General features: G+C 34.5%; 1 protein-coding gene across 3 annotated transcripts in view; it reads right to left on the bottom strand.

Moving 5' to 3' along the window:
• The window catches only part of SNX13 (sorting nexin 13), a 67,440-nt gene that overhangs the window by 28,471 nt on the left and 25,572 nt on the right, over window positions 1–13,397 (bottom strand). For all 3 annotated transcript variants that reach the window (XR_007904298.1, XM_051785911.1, XM_051785910.1), the window contains exons 3-11: window positions 12,728–12,830; window positions 7,715–7,804; window positions 7,171–7,292; window positions 4,737–4,858; window positions 4,500–4,601; window positions 3,738–3,826; window positions 3,245–3,328; window positions 683–821; window positions 84–172 (exon numbers count right to left, since the gene is read on the bottom strand). Coding sequence is in view for 2 of the 3 variants with exons in the window: in XM_051785911.1 (XP_051641871.1) it covers window positions 84–172; window positions 683–821; window positions 3,245–3,328; window positions 3,738–3,826; window positions 4,500–4,601; window positions 4,737–4,858; window positions 7,171–7,292; window positions 7,715–7,804; window positions 12,728–12,830 (940 nt within the window). In the remaining variant the exon portion in view is untranslated. The remainder of the gene's footprint in view (window positions 1–83; window positions 173–682; window positions 822–3,244; window positions 3,329–3,737; window positions 3,827–4,499; window positions 4,602–4,736; window positions 4,859–7,170; window positions 7,293–7,714; window positions 7,805–12,727; window positions 12,831–13,397) is intronic.

Below are 13,397 nucleotides of genomic sequence, written 5' to 3'. Positions count from 1 at the left end.
TTACAGAACAAGCAAACAGAACAACTAGTCGGTCATTTGCAACTTCACTCTTTCGGAACTAAAAAAAATTTTAGAACACTTACTTTTCCTGACTGCAATCTCTGAATTCTTGAATCACATACTTTTATAACATATAATAAACTGTTTATTTGATTTTTTATAGTGTTGATATCTGAAAGCAAAAACAAAGAGGATTAAGCAATGCAGGTGAGTAAATAAACACTTGTTCTGAAATACTCTAAAAATATCATTCAAAAAGTGACAATTCACATACAAAACACATCACCTCCGAAGAGAAGGTTTTTTTCCGTTTAAATACCTTACTGATGGAAGTGAACAAAAAATACTTTTCCCTTTTTCAGATTAATAGGTAACTGACTACCCATTGATACCTAAAGCATTACTGAAATTCAGAACCACTAGTCAAGCAGTTTCGATGTAATAGAAAGGCACTTACCTAACCAAATAGCCTATATTTAAAACAAACAATCAAACACACCAATCAATGAAACACTTATGAAAATTTAAGTTTTAACACTTCACCGGTAATTCATTTATTTTTTAAATAAAATATTTTATACTACACTGCATCAGAGCTTTTATTTTCCAAATTTTTAGAATATTTTTCACAGCTCATGCTGGTAAATGCATTTCATATTTCACAAAACAATTCAGCACTAACCATCTCCCGCTGTATCTAGAGATCGAAGATATTGCAGTTCTTCACTTGCTTTATCTTTCACTGCTTCCAACTCTCCTATATTATCACTTAATTTAATAATATTCATAAAGGCCTCATAGTTACAGTTGGAATCACGAATCTGAAACACAAAGTGTTACACTATGAGTTATGCAAAACATCTAAAAGCACATAATGTGATTTTTCATTAAGTGAATTACTTTGATACAGCACTGCAAAGTGGCATTTTGAAAGCTCTTTGATGCTTCTAAACATTCCTTTTGATACTGAAATTTTACATTGACTAAGAAGGAAAAAGCATGCATAGTCAAAACCTATTTCACACCATCATTTTCTCTTTTCAAGAAGTAAAACACAGACACATGGAAAGTCCATCAACCTACTTAATGAAGATCTTCTCCAAAACCCAATCAACCTTATTCTGCTATTACCTATCTCCTTAGCTAAGTAGGCAGAAAGTGGTGAGACCACTGCAAAGGTTCAGCTTTACCAAGGTCTCCTGCAACTGTACAGGCTCCTAACATTACAGCTTCTTAAGATACAGAATTACAAAGAGAATTAAAACATTCTATAATATAATCATAACCTACGGAGGCATAGGGAAAAAAAAGAAAATAACTGAATTAATATCTTCTCTGGATCCCTAATTCCGATAGCCTTGCAAATACTATTAAGTTATTTCAATACATACTATTTTACCACTATTGGCATAGAGTGAACCTGCTCTAGGGACTCAAAGGAATTTGTGTGAATGAAGGAAGCCTGCTGTGCTGCCAAGATCACTGGAAACTGTGTTGTGAATGCAGCATGGAGACCAGGAGAAGATTGGCAGCTTTACAGTATGTGCATGCAGGTGCAGAGGGTCAAGTTCTAATGTTGTCTTTATTATCTGAAGCCCAAAAAAGTCCCTTCACCCACATCTCTTATAAATGCTCACTTTGATATGGAAATGTAATACTTGGTCTGTACCACAGAAGTGCATTGACATAAGTTGCACGAAGCAGAGAGAATGAAGACCGGATACCATTGATCAAAGTTAATGGAAAAATCTCCATAGAAATCTGGTTTTAGAAGTAATAGTACAAGCAGTACTTGAACTTCAAACATATTGTAAAAATGTGAATTTCACAGTGAAGAGAAAAGTTGGAATTAACTTCTAATTTTATATTGAAGCTTTGTATTTTATTGCAAGAGAATTAATATCATACCTTGGTATGCCTAGAAACCTGGAATTAAGCTTCTCTTTTTCAAAAACTGATTTTTTTATTCAAATCTGATTTTACGTCAAAGGTTCCAAAAGGAACCAGGATTTATTTCAGTCATCTCTACTTCTGACCTTAATTTCTGCAACAATCTTCATTTCATAAGACTTGTATTAAATTTTTGAAAGCATTTATTTTTCCTTATCTTTCCCCCAGTACATTTACTTCCTCATCTCAAAAAGCAAGTTTGAAAATTAATATTTGGGACATGGCCCAGGTAATAGAAAGCTTTACAAAAAACTCAGAATTCTATCTCTGGATGCAGCCAGAGGCAGTGCTCAGTAAATAAAGAACAAGGACAAGTTACAAATAAAGAACATGTAAAGGAGGAAAGGGGAATCAAAAATTGAAAAGTCTGATCCACATGAGCAATTTTTTTTCTTACTAAAGCTATGTTCCTGTAGAATAGCAGTGTGTAAATTTTTACATTAAACGGAGGAGGCTGGAGTGAAGGAACATAGGAACATTGTACACATACACTTGATTTCATTCCATAATTCTGTACACATAAGAACTTAGAAATGCAAGAGTGTTTTCAGCATAGTATTTGAATGTACACTATAAGACTAAAATACATGAATAAAAATAAAGATAACTTGGGGAAAGAAAAATTAAATTTGATTCATGAACTCTAAAGGATAATAAACTATAAGAGCAACTTTTAACTTGCTTTGCAAAAAATCAGTAATGTTAATTAAAGCATGAATATTCTCTTTATGTTAACTTTACTATATAATACTATTTTTAAAAGTTTGTGGGCTTTTTTGCAAGTGCACTAGGGAGTTAAAGGCTTTATTTCTTCCCATTCAGTTATATTATTAAGGGTTACCACAAATAGTGCTAAAACAATTGCCCTGAAATTTCCTTAGCAGAAAACAAAAAATAAATCTTACTACTTTTCATTCTTGAGGCCTCTTAAGCTTTAAAGGACAAATTGAAAACACAATCAAGGGAAAACTTCCACAGTTACTGCCGTATTTCCTAAAGAGCCAAGTAAAACAGTCAGTGGAGTCAACTTTACACTTTGTCATACATTTGTATTAAGTCAGGCAACTTTTGACAAGCAATCACAATGAAGAGTGCAGATAACATAGATAGAGTGTGAGTGTATGTGTGGGTGTATAAAATTTAATATAGCAGCCCTAAGTTCACTATCTGCCAATATATCCATTGGTAACTTTTATACCAGACATCTATCTGCCATGATTGAAGGGAATACAGGTAAAACTTCATATGAAAATATTCTGGAAATAGCATTAATTTTAAACATTTTAAATCTTACCATCCATATGACATACTGATTAATATAATCAGGATCACTGAGCTGGTTTATTAATGGAAGAAGAATTCCTCGGGAGAGGATTTCCTGAAAAACAAAGGACAATAAATCATTTCATACATTTATTCATAATGCTAATATATCTGCAACAATTTAAAAATCACTGTGTAGAAACTAAATAAAAAACTGTAATTACAGAAAACATTTAATGGTACTAGCACATTCTCTTCTAGTTAGCATTACAGAATGTTAATACCTCAAGAAAAGCAACATCCATTTTATTATGCTTTTCTAATGTTGCTAGAGCTAAAACAACCTTCAAAGACATTTCACATAAACTGCTCTCTGCTACTAAATACTTATCAAGAATCTACTGCAGTTAAAATACCCTAATATTAAATTAGATCAATTTTAGAAAATAAGAGTAGCAGATTAGATCTAAAATTTTTTGAGATTAAACCAAAGAATTGGGATGGGTTATAGAATCTGTATTTACCCTGACAAAGTATCGCATGATCTTGTTCTGGAAGTCTCCAGGAGGTAGCAATATATACAGTAAAACCTCACACAGATCCCTTAGGAATCCTAGAGAAGAAGAACAATAATTTTATATTATTTGACATCTTACCTGATGTTATAAAATCCTATAGATAAATCCTTAATTTTAATTTCAAAGATACAATCATATATATCTTACAGTCCAAGCATCACAGTAGCACCTTTCAGATGGAATATAAGCAGCACTGATGTTAACCTAATTGAGAGAGATCTACCTAAAAACCAAGACAACAAAAGCCAAATTCCAAGATTAAAAAAAAAAAACCAACCAAACAAAAAACAAACCCTAATATATTTTCCTTACTTTATATTTACAGGGTTTTTTTCCCCCTCCTTCAACACTTTGCCTAAAAGGATTAACTGATTTTTTTTTAATGAAGACTACAGAGTAATGATAAGGAAGGCATATCTAACAAAAAGCAGTAAGAATCTACAAAACCATACCCTGCCTCCCAGAAAACATGTTTCTATCTTAAAATTATTCCAGTGAAAGGAGGAAGACTTACATATGTACAGACTTCATCGTAATTATAGCAATAATATGTACAAATTAGAGTAAATATATGTGTGTAGTAGATAATCTCACTGTGAAAGTCACATGCTAAGATTTTAATATATTTCATATGGCATACGCAACTGTTAGTATTTTAATTTAGTCTCCCATATTAAAATATTAACTCAGAAGATAATATTAAGAGACCTTCTTCATCTTTGGGAGAAGTGCAGACTAGATCACGACAGACTTCTTTTTCCATTTCAACTTCAACCTCAAAGAATGTATCTACAAGTTCCTCAGCTTGATCTATAGAAACGAAAATAAAAAGAAACATGCTTTTGTAAAGATTAGAAACTTGAAAGCAAACTTCAGTTATAAAATATTTCACACATGTAAGATACTGGCCTATTCAGACTCAAATCAAAAAATATTTTACGTTACCTTTCATCTGATCGCCTTTCTCTGCTATTCTCTGCTGAGCTTTTCTGAAAACTCGAAGATGAGTGCCAAAGTCATCGACAAGTCGTGTCGTGAAATAAGGCTGCCAATCTGTTTCTTTTGACCTATTAGACAAGGACATCCAAGAAAATGAATTAATTTATCCTGAACAGAAAGAATAATAAATTTCTACTTTTTTTTCCTCCCTGCCAAGAACAACACTGATAGTAAACACGGTAAAGCAAAGAAATAAATCAGTCTTCTAATTGCCTATTCACCGGAAACAAACCAAGTATTTTAAACTACCACTTCTGCACCACATTAATATTTATGCATTAGTATTTGGGATAGTGTTCTGATTCATGACATTGCCAAATATCTGTGAAAAATTCTGATATAAATAGTTTACAACCTAGAATTAAAATACTCTCCAGGTCTTTTTCAGCCATACTTTCTACCATTTTGGAAGGTACCTAAACAAAATAATTTTCTTCTGAATTTGCAGTATATGCACAAGTGAGAAAACACACATTTCACTTGAAACTAAAAGTAATCTAATATTATCAACAATTGATTCCACAGCTTATATGAGGTAATTAACATGCCCTCCAACAATGCCCATAGGTTTACAACAGAATACAGTCACTGTTACATTTGCATAAAACTATTTCCTTATTAGTATGAAAAAGATAAGAGATATTTTCATGATGTCTGTGCCTTACTAGCCAAACACAAAATGCACTTGTGCATTATAGGTTTAATGAAGCTTGATGTTAGTGATGGTCCTTCCCTGAACTAAGTATTCTACTACCTGAACTCTCTCAGACACCTACTTTGTTATAGCAGAATCCTTCTAACAAGACTTCGTTTTTTGTGTTTGCTCCCTCGCCCTCTCTTTCTTCCCTCTCGAAAGGAATAAGGAACTCTGGAAGAAAGGGAAGCCTACTGCAAAATCTAGATGGGGATAAGAAGCAGAGCTGTCCCAAAGGGCAGTCGATAATCCTGCTCCACAAACCGCACGGTGACCGAACCGCACAGAACCACTAGGTGGCGGCCTTATACCAGGCTCCCGAGTGTGCGGCTCTCATGGAAAAAAAGAAAATTCCCCCAGTTATTCATTCTCTCCAGAAGCTCACAGGGCTATATGAAATTAGTGGCGATGGTGCTAATCTAAATTGTTTCAGCTCTATCCAGCTACAGGCGTTATAAATACACTACATCATCTTCTGTGCAGAAGAACTGCTGCAGCCCTGTGAAATCGATTTGCTTTGTACAGCGGAACAAAACCCTACAGGAGCAGTGCCTGGTTTTGAAGAGCTATAGTGCTGTAGGAAAGAAAAATAAATCTGTTATAACTTGACCTGCTTTGACACAAACTCAGTGACTGATACTGTGCCATGAAGTAACTTCGCCCAACACACAAAAGCATTGAAGCTGGGTAGCCAGGTCCATTTCATGTAACCCTAGGTTTGGTTGCTGTAACATATGGTTTATTTAGCATAGTTTTCACTACTTTCAACGTTGTTTCCTAGGATTTCCATTATTCTACAATCAGTAAGATTATATTATAATGAAGTTTTCTTCATATTAAACCTAGATCTACATCTTCGACCCTTCTTGCCAGAAAAGTACACTGACCTACATTTTCAAGTCAACAGAGAGAGGGGTAGCACACCTTAAAATTGCTAAAAAGTTAATTATATTTAGGTGACCCACAGCCTCTTCTGAAGAGAAAACAATCAGCCCAATCGGATGAATACTTGAAATAAAAACTTAACAAAGAAGTAGGTGGATTTAAAGGCATGTGATACCTGGGCTGAGAAATCAGCCATACTAAAGAAGGTAAATAATTTCCCAGACAAATTGCTTAATCAAGTAGCGGGAAGTCAGGAAACAGCAGAAAAAACATGGAGAAATTAATAAACTATCCATTTGTTCTGAATCAACCCTATTATAAAAAATAATTTACATAATTCCCCAGACTACCATTCATTTAAAAATACCCATTGTTCTTACATATTGAAAAGCAATACCACTTTTAAAAGTTATCTGAGCTGATACACAAGTTGAATCCAAGACTTTCAGGTTGACTTACCTTGGGAGTGGCCCTACTCTTAAATGAAACAGACCTGAGTACAAAGAGGTGATGATTCACAAACTCAGTGCTTAAGTTGCAAAAAAAAAGGCTATTCGGTAATTTTAGACATTAATCTGAATTTGGAAATGGTCATTTTGCAAAAGACCATGACTACAAACATCATCATCTCCATTATTTCCTTAAGGGATCAGCAAAAGACTGTCGTTCTGAGATTACAGTCTTTAAATTTTACACATTCTTTCTGTAAAATGTACTGAACTATGGCAATAGATAAACTTAAATCACTTATCTACTACTATAAAACCCACAGTGTATTGATGTAAACACAAATAATCTTACCTGGCAGAAAACTGAACAAGTGCATACTGAAGAGCCTGCCTAATTTCCAGAAGAAATGATTCATCATCACTTAGTGTATAATACCAATACTGCACATAGTCTCTCAGGGAAAACTGGATTACCTGAAATTGAAAGGAGAAAAATAAATATGAACTAATGAAAAAGGACTAAAAAAATAAACAATAGGTTTTTGCGCCTGATAATTTAAGAGCACGTATCTTAAATGGTTAACACAGTGAACCATACTCCCTTACCATTATAAAATTGTAAGTGAAACAATATATTCACATACTGAAACCTCTTATTAATACTCATTTCTATGTATCATCACCACTACATTGACAGACTATAATATGCAGAAAACATACTCAAATATTGCCCAATATCCTCACCCATCCTCACTGTTTTCTCACTTACAGCTCTCAAATAGGATAAAACTTTTAAAATTCTATTTGTTGCTCAACTACTTATATATTACATAGTCAATATTTGAAAACAAACAAACAAACAAACAAAAGGTTAAATAGTCCTGGTTAGAACTTACCTGTTGCAAAGGTTCATCAATTATATTTGCACCTGTCAGTCTTCTGTCAATCTTAATAGGTCTGGCTTCACGTCTCATTTCTTCTATGCACTTGAAAGAGATTGGGAAATGTAACTTTGCACATTTTAGCTCTAATTAAAAAATAGTTCTACTGTTTATGATACATATACCTTCAGTAATGACTTTAGATAACGTTTTCCCTGTTACTATAATTTATAGAAAATAAAGAATCATAGAATGATTTGGGTTAGAAGGTCATCTAGTCCAATCAATTCCCCTGCTCACTTTGACCTTGAATGTTTCCAGGGATAGGGCATCCATCACCTCCCTGAGCAACAATAATATCTGTATTTTTCACTATATAGTAAATAATGGTGAGGAACTAACCTAAAAACCTACTTCTTGCTCACTGAAAAAGAGCAAATGTTTGTTAAAATACTAAATCAGAAGGAAATAAAGCTCAAATACTCAGAAAAGGAGGGAAGAGGGATACACAACAGCAGCACAAGATAGTTTTTGTGCAAGACTCCAGTTCCCTACTTGATTGTGAAATCTCAGGGAGGTAATTGTACAGTTGGGTTTTTCTCGTTTCTTTATCTATCTCAATTTATTCTATATGCCAGAAGAAAAATTACTGTTTTGTACCATTGCTACTTGACAGATGAATCTTTGGAAAGTAGTTGATGAGGGGGGAAAGAAATTACTCTATAGAAGGACTTGAAACTCAGAGCAGTTAACTCTAAGAATGACCTCAACACAGCTGAGTTTAGGTTGACATATTGAAAAAGAACACCCTTTATCAGTGCTTCTCTAAGTTGAACAAATACAGTGTCTTTCTACACAGTTCTGATTAAATATGCAATAAACACCTCTATTTTCACAGAAATAACAATGCAACAACTTACACTGCTGTTCAAAATAAGCAATCATTTTTTTTGTTCTAGAGAGGAATTTCTTACTCTATTGGAAACATAGAAGAACTGCCAAAACCATAAATGAAGACATTATAAACCATACATCCAGTGTTTCTGTTCTGTGTGACTCTCCCTAAGTATCGCTCATCCAAACCACTTAACAGTGAACAGCAGTGAAATACCTGAGACCAGAAAAAAAATCAGCCTGCTACTTAACCAACTATGTATCACAACACCAAAGTATTTTGTTGCAAAATTCTCTATATTTTTTAACTTTCAAGACAAGAGAACCATTCACTGCTACTTTAATATGAATAAAGCTGACTCACATTCAAACAATACCCCAGCTATATACTCATGAGTTTGTGAAATATTTTTGTCTTGATGGTTTCAAAAGCACCAAAATGATACAGAACTGAATAATACCGAAATACTTTTACTAAGCACAACATAGTTCAAGTTGTGAAACAAAGATGTTAAAAGAGAGTTTTGATGGACTGCATCCATAAAACCACATTTGGAAAACAGAGGAAAAACAGTAGCAAAAAAAGGAGCAGCCACAAGAAAGAGAGAGAGGAACACACAGAGAATGTGCAAAATTATTAGGTAAAAATCTAAATGTTCATATGCTCACAGGATCCAAGTTTTGGCTGGAGCTTCAGGAATTCATCTTATCCAACCTCCTGCTCAAAGCAGAGCTAAGTACAAGGTTAGACCATTTTTTCATATTCTTTTTCTCCAGTGAAACATTTATGTACCCACGGTATAATTTAATTTGCTTTTGGTATGTCTGAAGACATCCAAAATTTCAAATATGTGCTTTTATTCCATTACAGGTACAACAGTTGACCATAGTCTCACTTGGTCATTGCTGGTTTTAAGTCTGCCTCCCAGACACGGACATAGAAGACAAACTTAAAGGAAGGACCACACACACACATGACAACAACTGTTCTATTTAACTGTCACTTCAAACACAGTAAGTCTGATGCACTCTACCAGTATTAAATCATGACTTAGGAAAAACAAGCATCACTTGTTATTAAATTTGACACCTCCTTATTTCATTTTAAGCAGGTAGGAAGCGCTCACAAGGAATGTGAGACATATACTCCATGTAGTACAGAGTAAAGAAACCTAGGCTCCACAAGCACATAACTGCACTGAATGAGTAGCTTCAGACTTGCTTTGCTACACTAAAAGATATTTTTTAAGTCCTTTTTGAAACTATGTTAGGTAATCGTTAAATACAAAATATGCTTAATTTGTACTGTGCCACTATTTCCCAAATCACGGTCACAGGATTTCATGAGCAGACAAGGCACTCATTTACTCATCTGCATCAAATCTATAACATAGCATATGACCCACTGATTTAAAGAGATTCAGAAACTAGTCAGGGATCAAATATGCAACTCGCACTTTGAAGTTGTTTTCACTGTTATCTAACAGTAATTTGGCAATCTTATACTCAGTCTACAGAAACTCCTTGTCTTTTGGGCAAAGCAGAGAGACATCAATTATGATAATAACCAAACATCCTGCACTTCTGTTAAACTTGGAGTGAATCTATAATTCTAACTGAAAAGAGCATTCAAGTTAACAGTTCAGAAGGCTCTGAACTTGCCCTTTGTTCAACATGGTTTTAATATAAGCCTTCAGACTTATCTTGCAGAGCCAGTACATCATTGCATCATAGAATAATAGAATCAGCCAGGTTGGAAGGGACCTCTGAGATCATCAAGTCCAACCCTTGATCCACTCCCACGGCAGTTACTAGACCATGGCACTAAGGGCCACATCCAGTCTTGTCTTAAAAACCCCCAGGGATGGAGAATCCACCACTTCCCTGGGCAGCCCATTCCAATGCCTGATTACCCTTTCTGTAAAAAATTTCTTCCTAATATCCAACCTAAACCTCCCCTGGCACAGCTTAAGACCATGCCCTCTTGTCTTACTGATAGTTGCCTGGGAGAAGAGACCAACCCACACCTGGCTACAACCTCCTTTCAGGGAGTTGTAGAGAGTGATGAGGTCTCCCCTGAGCCTCCTTTTCTCCAGGCTGAACAACCCCAGCTCCCTCAGCCTCTCCTCACGGGACTTGTGCTCCAGTCCCTTCACCAGCCTTGTTGCTCTTCTCTGGACCTGCTCCAGCACCTCAATATCCTTCCTGAACTGAGGGGAAGTATCACTGAGTATGTTGCTGACACAAAAGTTATGTAAGGCTTGCAAAAAGAAAAGCAAGTCCAATCCTAATTTTTAAGCCTCCCTGTGTGTGCAAACAAAAAAAAATAGCAGAAAGATATATGGTCTTCCATCAAGTGTACATTAAGTATTTCTCCTTAATGTGAAGCTTTCGTTATATATTCACTAATAAGTATAATAAGCAGCAATCAGGGAAACCTACTAGCACCAAATCCTGTGTCGTAACTTACAGTACATTCTACACATTATTTCCATCCACAATTTTGGTGCTCTGTATTATAAATAACTTCTGTAAAATCAAGCACTTGAACATTTATCTTAATCTAAAAAAATCTCTAAATAACAAAAAAAAACCAAACAAAACAATCAATAAAGTTCTGATTGTCTTTCTTGAAAAGAGCTGCTTATTTATTTCAGATTACTTCTCAGAGTAACACAAAAAAATTTTATATTAAGGTGAATTCAGTTTCTATTTGGTTCATGGAAGAAGTACAACCTATATAGACTAGCCACTAGAAAAAATATTCCTAGTTCAAGACCACTTAGGGTCACCATGGTTTTAAACATGAAAACAATTTCAAGTTAAAAATATTACTTTCCATATAGATAAGTCAGCAGAAATTTAATGCAGAAATAGCAAATAAGAATCACAAGCAAACTACAAATTTGGTTTCGGTTAGGACTTATCTCTTCTTGCACTGTTACTGAAAAACTCAGCTACACTATCTAATGCGATTTTAATACAATGGCAAAAAAGAAATGCAAAACACTATTGTAGAAGACAGATTCTAGTTGGTGAACAGCTCCAAAAAGCATTTTGTAAGTCAGCTAAAAATAAATACCTTTGATACTACAAAACTTAAATCCAGAGATTAGTCAAGGCAGGTCAGTTGAGAAAAGTGATGTGTCAATAATCCATACTCAAATCAGAAGTGAAACTACTGCAATTGCAAAGATTACACAAAAACCTCCAAAAGATTTTATTCTTTCATAAAGCAACCAGAGCGCACATATGTACTGAGATAAAAAAAGTAACATTAATATTAAAAAAGTTTTCATCTATATACTAAAAATTTAAAAGACAGAAAAACTTCTTTAAATCTTCTCTGAAAACACAATGACATAAGTAACACTCCACAATCCATATAAGCACTAAATTCTATACCACACCAAGAACACTAGTCCTGTAAGATGAGGTTTCATTAGTGGAACAGAATCATTAGTTGATTGCTGACTTTTCCTTTTTCAGTCTTAACTGTTTTTCATTTGGACCATTGACCTTATTTTACAGTTTAGAACATACTTAAGTTGTAGATTTATTTCAACAATTTAAGTGAAAAGGCCACTTACCAACCAGTCACAAAAAAGTTCAGTGATTAGAAAACATAATGCTCAATCACAAGATAAACTTCTGTGTTACTACTGATAACATTGAACATTCATGCCCTTTCATACACAACATGAAGTGTAGTTACCTGACGGCTAAGAAAGAGCAGGATGTTAGAGTAAAAACAGCTATAAGATTAAATCTAACATAACGAGCAATCTTGGGGTTAAACTGTTTTCTCTATTCTGATGCATGTAAATGGATTAGGCCAAGATATATCTAAACTTCTGAGCTACCAAGATGTATTGGTTCATAAACCAGGAATTCCTAGAAATTCTACCTCTTGGCTACTAACAATTTTTTCTGTACTAAACAGATGCAGATTTATCCAATGAGGAACTGTGAATTTAGGTCCATTAACCAAAATGATCTGTTAAGAATTCAGAAAAGGAAAGCTGAAAAGTGGAAAAAGGTACAATTTTTAGATTAAAACTGATTATTAGTGTCATTCTAATTTCCCAAGTTATAAAATCTGATCTAGAAGTTAGACCAGAAAACCTTCCTTACCTTAGGGATCCCAACTGATGTACAAGGGAGAAATGAATGTTCGCACTGTTCAAGGTATTTTTCTGAGTTGCTTTTTCCAAATAAAAGAGTAACCACAAAACCCCTAAAATGGAAAAAGAAAGACCAGCTACAACAACAGCCATCTTTCCCCACCTCTAGAAAGTATTTCACAGAAAGTTACAGAATGACAATATATGACAGTTTGCTTACTCTCCTACTCTTTCACAGTGTAGTGTGCTGCTTAAAATAACTGACACAATACTGAGTATGAAGTTTCCCAGTCTTGTATTACATGTCTTCATATATTCTTATCACATAGCAGCTCTGTAAAGCACAGTTTACACTACAGAGACTGCTGCATGAGAAGAACATGTGATAACACACTGTCTATGCTCACAAATATGAAAGAGGGGGACATGGAGAGAGGGGTACATACAGAAGTTGCTCTCTTTGTATTTATACAAAGATTCTTTTACTTCGACACTATGAAGAAATAAACTTTTTAGTGATATGTTTAGGCCACTCCACTGTAGCATAAGCCACAAAAGCACAGTCCAAAAATAAACTGATGTAGTAAGCATAACTAACCACTGATTGCGTATGTTTAAAGATTGCACTCAAACTTGCTACAACAGCAATAATTTATTTACAGCTTACAGCACTAGGGCAC

This window comes from Manacus candei, unplaced genomic scaffold, assembly GCF_025592945.1.
Source record: "Manacus candei isolate 608988 ecotype Guabito, Panama unplaced genomic scaffold, ASM2559294v1 h1tg000021l, whole genome shotgun sequence".
Classification (NCBI taxonomy): domain Eukaryota; kingdom Metazoa; phylum Chordata; class Aves; order Passeriformes; family Pipridae; genus Manacus; species Manacus candei.
This window is presented reverse-complemented; position numbering and strand designations above follow the sequence as displayed.